The sequence below is a fragment of the Solea senegalensis genome, unplaced genomic scaffold, assembly GCF_019176455.1.
Source record: "Solea senegalensis isolate Sse05_10M unplaced genomic scaffold, IFAPA_SoseM_1 scf7180000014705, whole genome shotgun sequence".
Classification (NCBI taxonomy): domain Eukaryota; kingdom Metazoa; phylum Chordata; class Actinopteri; order Pleuronectiformes; family Soleidae; genus Solea; species Solea senegalensis.
The window spans coordinates 1-15889 of NW_025321101.1; the positions used below are offsets into that span (position 1 = coordinate 1).

The window sequence follows — 15889 nt, forward strand, 5'->3', positions numbered from 1 at the left end:
TTGGTGAATTTTTGGATGGCATACTAAAAGTATGACTTTGTTAAAATTTGACGCACACTAAAGTATGACTTTTGGTGAAATTTTGACTACATACTAATGTATGACTTTTTGGTCAAAATTTGGACGACATACTAAAGTATTATTTTTTTGTGAAATTTTGGACGGCATACTAACGTATGACTTTTTTGTAAAAATTTGGACAGCACACTAAAGTATGACTTTTGGTGAAATTTTGGTTAACATACTAACCCATGACTTTTTGGTGAAGTTTTGGACGACATACAAAAGAATTACTTTTTTGTCAAAATCTGGACCACATACTAAAGTATGACTTTTTGGTAAAAATTTGGATGACATACTAACCTATGACTTTTTTGTCACATTTTGAAGAAAAATGTACTTTTATTGAAAGTTATAGATTAGTTTGTTTTTCAAAATTTCACAAAAAATGATTTTGGAGGACTGAACTTTTTGTCAATTTTCAGAGGACATACTAAACTATGGCTTTTTTGGACAACAAAAATTTAATTAAATCATGCAATTAATATAAAATGTCTCCATATAGTATGCTAAATATCATAGTATAAGGAAAAAAAAATACAACACAAAACATTATTTGGCATTTATTTTTAGAAATTCATAATCCAATTATTTAACAGTGGAGTGTGAATAAGAATTATTATATAAAGATTTATGCAAAAAACACCTGGAAAGATTTTATTTACTACTTTTTTCCCGGAATTAACTTCAATTGTCAGATTTTTTGATGGGGGGAAAATACAAAATTATTATTCCAAAGGTAGTGATCATTATATTGTCTGAATTAAAACAAATCATTTGAAAAATGACCAAATACTTAAATTTAATTTTGAAACACAAACTTAGAATTCTCAGATATTTTATAAAATATGGCCTTTCATTAAAAACCTCATAATTCAACCACCAAATTGAAATTTTTCCTCAATTATATCAACTTAAAGTGTCTTATGTATAAAACATAGCGGTAGTAATGCTTAAATCTGAATACAGCCACAGGTTATATCTACCCATTATTAAAACTGTCAACATATAGCATATATATATATATATATTTTCTTTAATTGTATGAGTCATACACCAATATTTACATACAGCAATACGTGTAAATTCTTTAAATAAACAGCTTATATAAGGAGTGAGAACATATTATAGTGATAGTAGAGGATATAAAAAAAATTATGGCTCTTTCCTGTGATTGGTTACCAGTCACAATAAAATTTTACCACATTTTATCTCCCAACTTATTTTGAAAAGTCAAAAAGACAAAACAGTAACTTTGTAAAATAATAAACAAATGTCCCTGAAGTTAACGCAAACGTGTCGCGTTCACTGGCTTTTTAATTGACTTGCTACAAACTTCATTTAAAGCAGTGGTGCACAAGAAAAGAAACAGTGTTTCAAATAGTTTCAAATGGAAAAAATATAAACTGAAATCTGATCTTTTTTTCTTCAGTTTATACATCTGCAATTTTTTTGTCCAGCAATGTCCAAAAAAGTTGATCGCCAAGACGTGTTTAGCGTCCGTTGTATATGAAATCTGAGGGAAAAACAAAAGTTTTTTAGATGAGTATCAGGTTTCAGCAAGTTTTTATTTTACATAATTAAGCAAAATTTGTAGCCTTACCCATAAGAAAAAGAAAATTAGCTTGATCTTTGGTAAACAAAAATGTTCTTTACCAAAACAATATTGTGACATTAAATTTACATCTATATTTAGCAACAGTAAACTTTGCCAATGTATGTAACTTTTTCTATAAATATAAAATATTGCAAACACATTTTTGGTGTGGGGGTGAAGTTGACGGTGTTGTGATTCTTACCGCGACAATACTCTGGATTGAAGTTTTCGTAGATCGGATACAGAGGATTTTCTTGTTCACTGCGATGTTTTCTGGCTCTCAGGACGTCGCGTACACACAGGTGAAGGAAGGAATACTGACACTGCAACACACACACACATCAACATCAGTGCATGTAATTTCATTGCTGTAAATATCAGACAAAAGTCATTTACTGATACGAACTACTGTTTTAGTCCTAGTCTAATGATGTACTACAGTTATTCCTGGAGGTTTGACTTGTTTGGTCTGTTACTCACATGAACCGGGTTGAATATTTCATGATAGATAGCCTTCATTTACACGCAGTTACTTGTTGGTGTCTGGCGCTGTATTTATCAGAGTTATAGTTCCAATTTACTGGTTTTTAAATCTGCTTTGTGTTTGAATAATTACTGTGGATTTTAATGTTTGAAAAGTGACCAAATATAGTTTTACAGTGTATTATCGTAAGCAAAGATGAACCCTTTCAGACCATATTAAAACGTGTGACAGATGTAGTTTGAAATGATTTACATGAAATAAACCCAGTATGTTCGTATGACTGTGAAAGCTGTAGTTCTCTGTGTGTGATTACCTCGGTCTGAACCATGTGCTGTCTGTGCAGGCGGAGGTCAAACACGCCGCCGTAAAGGTCGATGGTTCCTTTAGAGTCCAGCTGCTGCAGAACCCGATCCAGCGCCATGAACGTCCCAGTTCTTCCAACACCAGCACTAAACAGGTGAGTAAAAAAAATGCACTGTTTAAAAATGATCTTTAATTTGTACTAAAGCTGTCAAAATTACTTAAAGGTCACTTTATAAATGATTGACGGCACATTAAGGTTTATTTATCCTCTGACAATTTTTTTTACTTTTGTAAAAAACATTTGTTTAATTAACTGTATAATTCGCTCTAAATCAAAATTCACTTTACCATGAAAAACAAGAATTTTAAAGTATGAGTGACTGTTATAATTGTTATTATTCTTACAATAATAACAGCAGTTTAATGTAAACATGTCTTTACCTGCAGTGTACGACCGTGGGTCCAGTACTCGGCGAGCGGTCCACGTAGTCTCGGACCGTCCGGACAAACTGGATCAGGGACTGCGTGCTCTCCGGGACGCCGTGGTCGGGCCACACCGTGTAGTGGAAGTGACGCAGAACACGAGGGTAATTGCGGCTGCTCTCCTGTGACAGGAAACGCATATTCATTAATTATCGTTTATTTTATCAAACCATGTAAATGAAGTTTAGTTCCACATACTGAGGTGATCTTGAACTCTCTGATGGTCCACTCGGGCAGAACGGACTCTGACAGCATCTGAATGACCAGGTCACCGTAGTACAGAGGTTCTCTGTCTGCAGGCCAGTACTGGTCACACTTGACCTGTGGAAACAACGCGACATTTAACCTTTGACCTGTCGTCTGTTTGTTTCTGTTTACAGTCAGACAGAAGTTATGAGACTTAAAGCCTTTTCATAACCAAGTTAGAATCTTCCACCAGCATCGCTGTTTACATTAAATGCACAGAATTAAGCAAATATGAGGATTTGTCAGATTTAATGTGGTTGGAAAAAAAAAAATTTTTTTTAATAGTACTTTTTGCTCTGGTGAGTTTATGTTGTTGGTGAAAATTGGGGAAAAAAGGGCCATACACTGCTCTGTGTTCTAAGGGTAAATAGATATAAAAGTTTTTATTGTTTTAAACCAAAACTTGGGTAAATATTATTACAATATTATTATAATATCATATTACAATCTGCAAATTCTAGTTTTGGTTTTAATAACGGTCGATCAGAATTTTAGTTTGCTCCTCAAAATGCTTTATTTGGATCGCAGTATCTGTTTTAAACTCTAGTTGCGAAAGTTGAACTTTTCTTTCGAAAAAGCAAGTTCAAATGTATTCACAGAAAATGTTGCATATGAACCAACTAAAACTTTCTATTTAAGGTTTTTTAAAAGTTGTTGAATAATTGTTTTGTACTGAATTTAATAGTTATCTTTTCATAGAATTGGTAACAAACTGTCTTTAATTCTCTTCAAAGCTCAAATTTCTTTACGTTTACGTTCCCTCACCAACAAGGAAATAAAAACAAATATAAGACCATGAGCGACTCACTCGTCCTTTCTCCACACACTGCGTCACCATGACGACGTTGTAGACGCCGTGCTCCCACACCATTCGCCAGAAATCGTCTTTGGTGCCGGGCAGCGGCCCCTGGGTGGCGATGTACTCTCTGCGGTAGTTGTTACCCTGCAAACACACACACACACACACACACACACACACACACACACACACACACACACACACAGTGATGAGTATAATGTGAGTATTAAAGTGTGTTTGTCTTAAATTGAAGTGTTTGTGTGTAAACGCGAGAACGTACAGGGACGTAGCTGGCGTTGATGTAATCTGAGCAGGGATCGTCCTCCAGGTACGACAGCTTCACTCTGGTAGAATCATCTAAAAAAAGAGGAAAAAAAATGAAAAAGATTTGTTTTTATAAAAGCGCTCTTCGTTAAACTGCACATCGATTTAAAAATGCTATCGTAAAGTTTTCAAGGCAGTGAACGACCTTGATCTCACAAACATTCAGATTTACCGACACTGGGGTTTTGTTTTTTTTTTTGTTGTGCGTCTATTACCACAAGGTGGCGGCAGCAACAAACTTTTCTTCATGCATTTTAAACAAGGTTGTTATTAAAATAACAAAAACTGTGGCGTAATTTATTTTTTCTCTGCCGAAAGTTTTTATTTGAGACACAATATTTATTGTCATTTTTTTTAATCTTGCACCTGGCAAATTCTCCATATTACAAAAAACCAAACTATTGTGAACTCAACACTCTGCCAACCTTAAATTAATTCTCTGGATTTTGAATACGGGGGCGTGTCCAAAAAAAAGGAACAAATTGGTTCATGTAAATTTGATTGCAATTCTTTAAAATAAAAATGATCTTTTCTAAACACCTGCACCAGTTCAGTGAAGTAGAAAACAAATTTGTTATGTTTTCTGATAAATTTCACCACTAAATGTCTGCTGCTGCCAGTAATAGACGCATCATCAATTTTGGAGTAGATTATTTATTTATTAATTTATTTATTTTTAAATATTTTCAGGTTTTATGTAATTCATTAGAATGTTTAGGTGTTTGTCTCAGACTGGTTACCATGGTAACAACAGTAATTAAGGCCCTCAACAATACATGTTTGTTTGTCTTGTCTCCGTTTTAAAGCTTACACGGCAGGATGTTGTTGTAGCGATTCTTTCCTCTGTTTTCTGGCAGACGAGCGACGTCCATGGTCTGGTTGCGACCCACATCCTTCAGGTCCTTTTACAAACACACACAGAAAAAGTGCTGTTATATTCATTTAGTCAAAGGACAAAGTTGCGTCTTATCGCACACGTTGAAAATGATTCACTTTACTATTGCACTAATATCAGCTTTAAACTTTAAATAAGTTCCCCGACCTCAAAATAAATCATTTAGACTATAATTAAATGAGCTTCTCAGTTCTACAGATTGACGTGTATTCCAAAAATTTAAAGTAACTACAATCGACTCATTGTGACAGATTTATAAAAATTTCATCACTGATATGATCATTTTTTTTACCTCAAACTCCTCTGACAGCAGGTAGTTGGAGTCGGCCTGAAGTTTGGTCAGATGAGACTCAAAGTTACAAGCTTTGACCGGACTGAACAAAAACACAACACACACACACACACACACACACACAGAATTTAAAATACACACTTTTATAAGATTATTATAGACTAGAAAAATAAATAGACTTTACCTGGTGACTCGACGATTACTGAAACAGAAAGAAACAGAGAAATCAAAATTTAAATTAATTTCAATGTCAATGTTAGGGTTACGTGATTTGGAGACATTTGGCTCGATTATTTCGGAGATTTTCACAGGACTAATGCTGTAAATTGTACAAAATGTTACATTAATGCACTTTCTGGTCAATATGACCACACAGTTCAACTCCACAGGTGATAATTCAGACTCGCACCTTGACAAAAGCCCTGTTTGCGTTCATAACGTACAGCCTAGAAGTGCTTGAGAGAGTAACTGCACTTGTCCAGCAGAGGGTGTTGTGAGCAACTTTTAATCATTAACGTGTCTAGAACACATGGACCGAGTTTGACGCGGCTAGCTCAAACATGCGTGCTACGACGAGTTTGTTCAAATACGGAGACAATAGCCATTTTTGTTTTTCCCATGTGGCCGGCTTCTGGGTGGGCGGAGCTAATGGAAGTACATTGTGTAATGTGAAATTTGTTTGGAATCACGAGAGCAATAGGGTGTACCAAGTTTCGTTGCAATCAGAACGACTATGTGTGACTTGTGCAATATGCAATAAAAAAAAAAAACCTTTCTCTCACGTCAAATATTCCCCAAAAAATCCTCAAGAAATTCGGGAGTAAGGCTGACAAACTCCCCAAATTTCATCCTGATGCGATTGCATTTTTCGCCAACCCGATCCCTGTGCCAAATTGCAAGAGTTCAGAAACAGGGCCTAATTAACAAAGTAATTTGTGGTATTAACGTGTAAAATAAACTATTTTCCCGTCCACTTAATTAACAAAATGCTAATTCTAACTCACACTAATACAAACACACACTTTAATGAGCAGATGCTGTGTGTGATGAATGACAGGAGCGAGCGCTTCAGTGGAAACTAATACGTCAAGAAAAATGTATTAATCATTCTTAATTAACGATCGCACACACTCACACACACTCTTACCTTCTGACTCCCATGTAAATCCCTGAAGCTGGAACCTCCTTCCACATACTCATCCTCATCACTGGGTTCTCCTGCACAGCCCTGCACACGCACACACACATATTACACTTAGTTTAACACACTAAACCTTTAAATGACATGTTTTTAGAGTTACGTTTGTGACTAAAGTTAGCGACGCACCACCTTGTGGCATCAGTGTGAACTACAGGCTGCTCTACATTGTCCACTAGCATGAATTAGCACCTGCTCACGACTTAAACGAAGGTTCAGATTTGTGTGACTCACACTTTGCGAAGCCGCTGTCGGTAAACCAGCAGCGAGACGACGGCCACCATCATCCCGATCAGAAACATCCCGGCGCTCAGACCCTCCACCACGCCACCTAGAGGCTCTGACACGGAACAACACACACACACACACAGAAGAAGAAAGTGAGTGAAGGTGGACGCACGAGAATGTCCTTTCAGACACACGCAAATATACGTGTGTGTGTGTGTGTGTGTGTGTGTCTCACCTGCGTGCGTCCTCAGCGGCGTGGACAGGTACGTGTCCGTGAAGAGCGGCTCGGGAAACTCACTGTGGTTTTCGTCAAACAGTCTGGTGAAGGCTCGAACGCTCAACCTGACAACACACACACACACACACAAGGGTGAGCTGCCTTGCTCGATGGCTGTGGGGGAAGGATGAGTGCGAGTGTATGTGTACATGTCTTTTTGTGAGGACCTAAAAAACCATAGGAAGTGAGAACAATTTAGCCTCTCCTTTATATTCTGGCTGTTTGTGGGTGTAGATTAAGGATTAGGATTAGGTGTTTAGTTGTGACGGCTCAGGTGCTAGGGCAGTGTTTACCAATTTCATAAGGGGATTGTTAATCGATGACTAAAGTAATCGTCAACTATTTTGATAATGGAGTAATCTGTTTTAGAGGGTTGTTTTTTTTTAACAATTAATCCAAGATTTCTGATTTTTCAGCTTCTTAAATGTAAATATGTTCTGGTTTCCTTGCTCCATTTGACAAAATGTTTTCATTAAACACTAATCGGCATTTCTCAACATTTTCCTACATTTTATGGACAAAATAATCCTTGGTTGCAGGCCTAGAACCCACTTTTTAGCACCCAAATTACGACATCAACAGTTAAATTGGTACATTTTATTCTTAATAACAACTACAAAGTTGGGGACAATTTAGCAAATTTGTTTTGGGGACCCAAAAAAAGTCTCCTGCGAAACATGTGTGGTTCCCGACCCAGTGTTTGGGAATCACTGTGCTTGGAAATACAGAGTGTGTGTGTGTGTCAGTACCTGTACGATGTCTTGGCTTTGAGTGGTCCGTCACAGAAGTCGCCGTAGCTGTCACTCAGGTAGAGGTCGTCGTCGTCGTGGTAGTGGTCGCAGGCTCCGCCCAGTCGGTCTCCTCCCACCCCCAGGTTCACCTCCACTACCTGTGTATCAATCACCGATCAATCAATACTTCAATAAACTAAGATTTCATGATATTTTTGAGCTACATTTTATTGCCGTTGTCATTTAACATCGTACCTGTGCGGTCGCAGTCTCCACGTCCTGCGGGCAGCGGCTGGGGAAATACGCCGTCTGATAGGCTCTGACCGAGGAGTTAGCGATGTAGTCGCGGTACGAGGGCAGAGGGTGGCGCTGCTCCGGCTGCAGGAGCTCGTTGGCTGTGAGAGAAAGCACGATGAGTGTTAATCGCAGCTAATAATAATAATAATAATAAGAAGAAGAATATGTTGGGGGGCGTGGCCAAACATGACATAACAGTTTTGTTTGTACCGTCAGACTCGGCGACGATCACAGAGAAGTATCGCACCGCGCCGTTGGCGTCACTGAACCACGAGCAGTTGAAGCGAAACAAGATGGAGGACGACGTGACCTTTGATGACCTCTCGCTCACACGCACGCCGGGGGGTGGAGCCGGAGGACCTGAAAGGAGACGGGGATGTTTGTCACACTGACAAATAGTGGTTTATAATTATGTTTACGTGAGGTATTTTCTCTTCAAATGTACATTTAATAGTCATGAGATTAATAATCAATGAGAATTCAAATCCTAAATTATATGAATAATTAATTCTGGATTATAATTTCTGCCCATAAATCATTAAATTATAGTCATTTACAGTTAAAGTCTTAAATGTACAAAATGTTTTTTATTAATAAAAACACATTTTTAGGATTTTCCCAGAGTCATTGCAGTCTTTGTTTTGTTCTTCAGTTGTGTCAGGAAGATTTATGATGCGACGCAGGTAGAGACAGGAAGTTTCAGTTTGTTTTAGGTCAAAGAGAGAGCAGAAAGTTTGTGTTTTAAACAACATGTTGTGTTCAAGTGTCTGAGAAACTGTGGGAAAATATAGCGTCTCTAATTAGTTCAAGTGTCTGGAAAATAGTGGGAGATCATATCATCTGTGGTGAGTTCAAGTGTCTAAAAAAAAAGTGGGAAATTAGATCATCTGCGGTGAGTTCAAGTGTCTGGAAAAACAGTGGGAGATTAGATCATCTGCGAGGCGTTTCAGTGTCTGGAAAAACAGTGGAAGATCAGATAATCTATGGTGTCTAAAAAACAGTGGGAGATTAGATAATCTGTGGTGAGTTCAAGTGTCTGGAAAACAGTGGAAGATCAGATAATCTATGGTGCCTAAACAACTGTGGAGATTAGATAATCTGTGGTGAGTTCAAGTGTCTGGAAAACAGTGGAAGATCAGATAATCTATGGTGCCTAAACAACTGTGGGAGATTAGATAATCTGTGGTGAGTTCAAGTGTCTGGAAAAACAGTGGAAGATCAGATAATCTATGGTGCCTAAACAAGTGTGGGAGATTAGATAATCTGTGGTGAGTTCAAGTGTCTGGAAAAACAGTGGGAGATCAGATAATCTATGGTGCCTAAACAAGTGTGGGAGATTAGATAATCTGTGGTGAGTTCAAGTGTCTGGAAAAACAGTGGGAGATTAGATAATCTGTGGTGTCTGGAAAACAGTGGGAGATTAGATAATCTGCGGTGAGTTCAAGTGTTGTTAAAACAGCAGGAAATTGGAGCTCTGTGTGTGTGCGTGTGTTCCACTCACGGTCGATCATGGTCACTGTGGTGTGTGTCGCCGGCAGACTCGTGTGTCCGGCCGACGACACCCTGACCGTCACCGAGTACTTGCAGTAGGCGTCCAGGTGGTCCAGCGTCACGGCGGTGACGCCCTCCGCCAGCCTCACCGCCGAGGTCAGCTCGCCGTCGTCGTGCCGGCGACACTCGACCTCGTAGGAGTCGAAGTCGGAGAGCGGCGGCGACCACGAGCAGGAGAGCGAGGAGGAGGAGAGCGGGAAGCAGTGGATAGACTTCAGGGGAGACGGACCTGAGAGGAGACGGTAAAAGAAAAGAGACATGAGTCACAGCGTGAGTGGGGAGTCTGCTTTTTATTTGAAGATAAATGAAGGTTTTTTTATTTACTTTCTTTCTACGATAAGATGATGATGATACATATTAAAACGGAACAGCACTTATGAATGAAAAAAGACGGATTATACTCAATCTCAATCTCACGTCGTGAACCTGTAGAGTTTTATTGTCACAGTATTTGTTACATTTTGCCCCACAAACCCATATGTAATCAATAATTACTTTATTTTTTTTTTCTCATTTTACTTCTTAATACTTGGTAGTTTTCTTTTAAACTATTATTTTATGTATAATCTCCTATAAATTTGGGGATTAAAACCTGGCACGAGACTTCCCTCAAAATCGGATTAAGAGTTTTGAGGCCTTCCTGTCACATTCAAACCATAATAGATCACATTATGTCTGCTCAATCACTCTGCTGCCACCTTGTGGGTGAGATTAAAAGTACATTTCCACATGAATGACTCACTAAAAAATGCATTAAAAAAATCATTATCATAAAATATTCTAAATCCGTAAAACGAGAAAGATGTTTTAACCACATTTACAGTTTTTAAAAACTGTTTAAAAATAAGTTATTGATAAATAAATGTTACTTGAGGATCGAGATTTGTATAAAATAGAGATTTTGTTTTGAGTATGTTTGAATTTTTCATTTAAAAATATAAACAGAAGTCAAGATTTCTGCTTCCTTTTAAAATAAGTTAATAATTACATTCAAAAATAAAATCATTTAAATATACTCATTTTCCAGTGTAATATTTTACTGTTAACTAAGAACCGTCACAAACTCAAATCTCAAACGCCTCGTCGACACCTACTTGTCCTCACGCTCCTCTGGATTGGCTGGCTGCTGACCGCGGGCCCGCGCCGGGCTCCGCCTCCGCTCACCGTCGTCACGGTGAAGTTGTACTGCCGCCCCGGGAACATCCCACCTACGACGCAGCCGGTCAGACGAGTGTGCGTGACCGACAGGCGGTCGGCGGGCGTCCACTGGAGCCTGAAGTCGTCGTAGTCCCCGGAGGCGGGGCCAGACCACGACAGCACGATCGTCTGGTTGGCCGAGCCTTGTTTGACGGACAGGTGGGTGGGTGGCTGCGGAGCTGAAGGGGAGGAGTCACAGACGTTTGTCAATCAGTATTATTTGTAATACTTATGTTCCTGTTTGTTTGTTTGTTTGTTTGTTACAAACTTACAGGTTCGTCCCAGAGCTGAGATGTTATTGGTCAGTTCCCCGCTGTGTGTGATGACCTCAGCACGGTACAGCCTACCAGGAACCAGGCCTGTGAACATGTGATTACTGTGCTCCGCCCCCAGAGCCTGAACTCCCAGAACGGCCCCAGACGAGTCGTATAAGTTCACCTGGAAAAATCCAGAAACAACGTCAGAACATGGCTGCTGATGGGAAAACTGATTTTAGCCACTTAAAAAAACTCTCACCTAATAAATCTATAATATATACACTATATAGAAATATTTTTGTCGCTTTATCTCACTGTTAGACAGACATTTCAATCATAAAAACTGAAGTTTGTAAACCACTCACTTTCCCACACCAAACCCCATAGAGAAAATCACTGACTTAAGCTCACAGGGACACAGGAGCTGCTGGTCTACTGCTGCCTCGTGTGGTCACTTTGTGTCAATAAAGTTAATCCAAATGCAGGATTTTAAATGCCGAAGTGGCAAAATAAGACATTTGAACTTAGTGATGGAGGCAGCAGTGGATCAACAACTCCTGTGTGCTGTGATCTTAAAATCACTGATTTTCTCTATGGGGTTTGGTGTGGGAGAGTGAGTGGTTTCACAGACTTCAGGTTCCTGTTGGAAGCGTGAGATAAAGACGTGAAACATGTTCTTAAAGTACGGTAGACTTAAGCAGACATTTAAATACACTCACAAAATTTAGATGAATTAACATTTATAGCTTTAAAAGTTAACATTTTTACATATGTTTACCTCGTAGCTGCTGAAGCTTCCCTCCGCATGTTGCCAGATGACCGACACTCTGTCCGTCCCTCCTGAACTCTGGACCTGAAGAGATGAAACTGGAGCTGGGACTGAAGAGCAGAGAGGGGGGGATTCAAACACAAGCACATGCTGAATATGAATCATAATGTGATGATGATGATGATGATGGTGTGTGGACTGACCGGTCCTGGCGAGGATGGACGAGTCACTGCTCAGGCTTCTGCTCCAGCTCACCACCTGCAGTCTGTACAAACTTCCTGCTCTGAGGTCGGAAAACACGCACGCGTTTGTGGACGAGCCGACTTTCTGCAGGTCCACCAGCTCGTCCACCACCTACACACACACACACACACACACAATAAAGAAATTCAGCTTTTATTTTGAAAAATCTGCCACTACCATTACAGAAACCTGTACCTACCGGCTTCCTTTTAGCTGCGTCCTGCCTGCGGTTGGCCGTCGCCTCGGCGACTCTGTACAGGGACAGGTGGTAGATCTCGACGTGGCCGTCTGACGGACGCCAGGAGAAGGACAGAGACGAGGTGTTTGCTGAGGTGACCGTCAGATTACTGACAGCTGCCGGACCTGACCACAAGAGGGAGCAATAATAAGTGTCATTTACACCGAAACAGGGATGCACCGCAAGATTTCATTTAGATGTTTAAGTTAAATGGACCTGGTTTTTTATGTGTAGTAAAGGTCAAGTGAGTAATGATTAAAAAAATTAAGTCTAAACCTGTGTGTTTTGATCAGTGGGAATGTTTATTTAAACATTTTCGGCTCCAATTGTTGTTAGTAGAAACCAAGACCTGGGTGAAAACACCAATTTCTTCTTCATCAGCTTAATTTCCTTAGCTCGTTTGTGTTTGTTACTTATTTCCTCACAGTTTTTATTCATTAAAGTTGTGTTTTTTTCTCCTGTTTGTTCAGGAAAATGCTATAAAACTGCCATGTCACTCTACACAACGCAGTCATTAACAGTTTATTTTATTATTTTTATCATTTACTCATGGTCATATTATTATTACAAATCCATACTTTATTATTAATTAAATATAAGTGAGAGGCTGATAAACCAAAGATATATTATATTAAAGATTATTTGTGATTCTTTTATGTAAAATAATGGATTGAACATAAAGTGTGGTTAGCTGAGGAAAGCTAACAGACTTTTATCTTAGCGAACAACTACTTTAAACTAAGTTTTATTGTATGAAAATGTGAAGAAATCACTAAATATGGTTTAAATGTATTTATGTAAAGTAAAACTGGGGGGGTAAATTGTTGTTGCACCATGTTTTTAAAGAAAGATGGTGATGGAATTGAGATGCATCACTAATTTTTATTTAATTTAAATAATCATCATAAATAGTCATTTTAATGGTATTATTTTAATATATTTATGAGTAATAGCTTAAATCTCTGCTTTCACCTAACGTAACCTGCTTTACTGAATCACCAACATGAACTGAAGGTCAGCGAAGGCATCGTCACTCACGTGTCTGACCCTCCGCCGTGACCTCCAGGGACTGGACGCCGCCGCTCAGCGTCACCACCCTCACGCGGTAGCGTCTCCCCGACGTCAGGCGCTCCAGGCGCTCGCTGCGACTCTGCGGCGACACCGAGCGGTTGGCGGCGAGGAGGCCGGCCTCGTCCAGCAGCTGCAGGCTGTAGCCGTCGTACACGCCCACCGGCCGCTCCCACGTGACGGTCAGGCTGTGCGTGGTGTGGTCGTTGTCGGCCTGCAGCGCCGTCACGCTGGCCGGAGCTGGAGGCGGGAAAATATCAGTATATACTCACACACACACACCTGTAAGTGATGTAATCAGTAATTATTGACGGGTCTCACCTGTTCTGCTTGTGGCTGTGTTGGTATTGGTGAGTTTGCCGCTCAGTGATTGGATGGTGATGGAGTAGGCGTGGCCTGGGATCAGATCCAGGAAGTCCAGCGAGGAAACGTGTTTGGGGACGGGACGAGTTTCGATAATAGCGCCGTCCTGCACACAGGAAGTAAGAAAAGCACTTTTATGTTTTGTTTGTTTTTTTAGTTTCTTTCTCTTCTTTTTTTTTTTTGATGGGTGGGATTGGCAAATAATTATTTTAAAATCAATATATTTAATGGCTGGAAAATTAATTCTTACATAATTAATAACAAAAAAGAGAAGAGTAAATTAAATCATAAATAAATGCAATATTTTACAGTTAAGACACATACTAGAAATTCATTAGAGAAATGTTCTTTACTTAAGAAATAAAACATTTTTAAAAAATATAATTCAATAACATAGGGTTGCATAGGGGGCAGAAGATCCTGGTAAATTTAGAATTGGGAACTTTAGTTTGGGAAACATGCCATGGGAGTTATGGGAACTATTGCAACCTGAAGATAAACTATAAATAAGTACTATAAAAGTACTATAAAAGTAAATTTAGATTTGTTTTCTTTTTTAGTTTAATTAGTTTTACATCGTTCACTAAATAATTCAAATTTAAAAATGTATTTTTCCAGAATAAATAAAATCCCAAATATTAAAAAGAGCATAAAAACCAAACAGAATTTTTCCTGAAATTTGCCGAGAGTCAGACTGACCGGTGTCGACAGGGAGACGATGAACATGTCCAGGTCTCCGTCTCCGGGAGTCCAGGAGACCAAGAGTCCGCCCACAGCGTCCGTCAGACCGGATCGAGGAGACATGCGGAGGTTTCCCACCGGACTGGGGACTGAAGAGGAAGAGGAGGAGACACAGAAAGGAAGAGGAGGAGTCAGGACGAGTGAAACCGCATGACGTGAAGGAATTTAGACTTACGAAGTTGTGGACATTGTTGTCTCACCCGTCCGTCCCTCAGTGAACTGAGCTCTCTGGTTGGGACCACTAAAAGTCGACACCACGATCTTGTAAAGACGCCCGGGGGTCAGAGAGGTCAGGCGGTGGCGACGCACGTCACTGCTCAGCGTGACAGGAGGGAAGACCCGCGTGTCGTTGAAGAGCAGAGTGACCTAGAGACACGTGGCGTCACGACAATGTCAATAATCCACGCTTTATTAAAAGAAGGAAACAGTTTATTTACTGTGTCACACACCTCATAGTGATCCACGTCTCCGGGGGCGGGGCTCCAGGTGACGGTCAGGTCGCCGATTCCCGCGTTGCTAAGCGACAGATTTTTCACCGCTGCTGGAACTGGAAGATAAACGTGAGCAAAAACTATCAGACCTGACTAAGGGAGCGTTTGTGTGTATACAGCAGCAGAGCAAGGGTGGGCGGAGACAAGACAACCGTTTTTTTAAGCAGTGGAATTCACTTCTAGAACTTTTCTCGTTTTCTTTTTTGAGTTTTAGTCGTGTCATTTTATTAGCTCATTGTTGCCATTGTCTCCGTCCGTCTCGACTGAATGTCACCGGGCGACACGAGATCGCGATCTAAACGCCGACTCAAAAGGGACAAAAGACACTCACAGGTGCGTCCGTCGGTGGAGACACTGCCGACGTCGCTCCCGCTCCAGGTCTCCACGGTGACGGTGTAGAGTCTCCCCGGCGTCAGCGACGAGAAGACACACTCGTTGTGTCCGGCGGAGACGCTCTTGTTCTGCAGGACGCTGTGGTTGTAGCGGATCAGGACCACGTAGCCGTCCAGGTCGCCTGCCGCATGACGCCAGTACACCTGAACGCAACATAAACAAACAACAAAAACATGCAAATACAAAGAGTTTAATTAAACTATTCAACAGTGCTGACATTTTTTCTGAACAAATAACAAAAGTCTAAAAAAGTCTAATCTGGAAATAATGTTACCAACGTTGAGGGTTTGTTTTATGGTGTTTTTTTAAGAGTGGGGACCACAATAAAGATATTTTACGCCAAATTAACAAATTCTTCTGGTCG

General features: G+C 40.0%; 1 protein-coding gene across 1 annotated transcript in view; it reads right to left on the minus strand.

The window, feature by feature from the left end:
* Window positions 1–610: 610 nt before the first annotated feature.
* ptprb (protein tyrosine phosphatase receptor type b) overlaps window positions 611–15889 on the minus strand; it is a 28782-nt gene continuing 13503 nt past the window's right edge. Inside the window, exons 13-40 of the mRNA XM_044016632.1 lie at window positions 15464–15668; window positions 15091–15188; window positions 14842–15007; window positions 14600–14730; window positions 13859–14006; window positions 13508–13777; window positions 12431–12594; window positions 12192–12342; window positions 11998–12098; window positions 11235–11400; window positions 10860–11141; window positions 9716–9994; window positions 8425–8574; window positions 8173–8312; window positions 7936–8075; window positions 7145–7251; window positions 6916–7021; window positions 6631–6711; window positions 5668–5685; window positions 5484–5565; window positions 5108–5198; window positions 4253–4329; window positions 3982–4116; window positions 3126–3248; window positions 2886–3049; window positions 2455–2590; window positions 1860–1980; window positions 611–1576 (exon numbers count right to left, since the gene is read on the minus strand). Coding sequence (XP_043872567.1) covers window positions 1554–1576; window positions 1860–1980; window positions 2455–2590; window positions 2886–3049; window positions 3126–3248; window positions 3982–4116; window positions 4253–4329; window positions 5108–5198; window positions 5484–5565; window positions 5668–5685; window positions 6631–6711; window positions 6916–7021; window positions 7145–7251; window positions 7936–8075; window positions 8173–8312; window positions 8425–8574; window positions 9716–9994; window positions 10860–11141; window positions 11235–11400; window positions 11998–12098; window positions 12192–12342; window positions 12431–12594; window positions 13508–13777; window positions 13859–14006; window positions 14600–14730; window positions 14842–15007; window positions 15091–15188; window positions 15464–15668 — 3855 coding nt within the window. The 3' untranslated portion in view covers window positions 611–1553. The remainder of the gene's footprint in view (window positions 1577–1859; window positions 1981–2454; window positions 2591–2885; window positions 3050–3125; window positions 3249–3981; window positions 4117–4252; window positions 4330–5107; window positions 5199–5483; window positions 5566–5667; window positions 5686–6630; window positions 6712–6915; window positions 7022–7144; window positions 7252–7935; window positions 8076–8172; window positions 8313–8424; window positions 8575–9715; window positions 9995–10859; window positions 11142–11234; window positions 11401–11997; window positions 12099–12191; window positions 12343–12430; window positions 12595–13507; window positions 13778–13858; window positions 14007–14599; window positions 14731–14841; window positions 15008–15090; window positions 15189–15463; window positions 15669–15889) is intronic.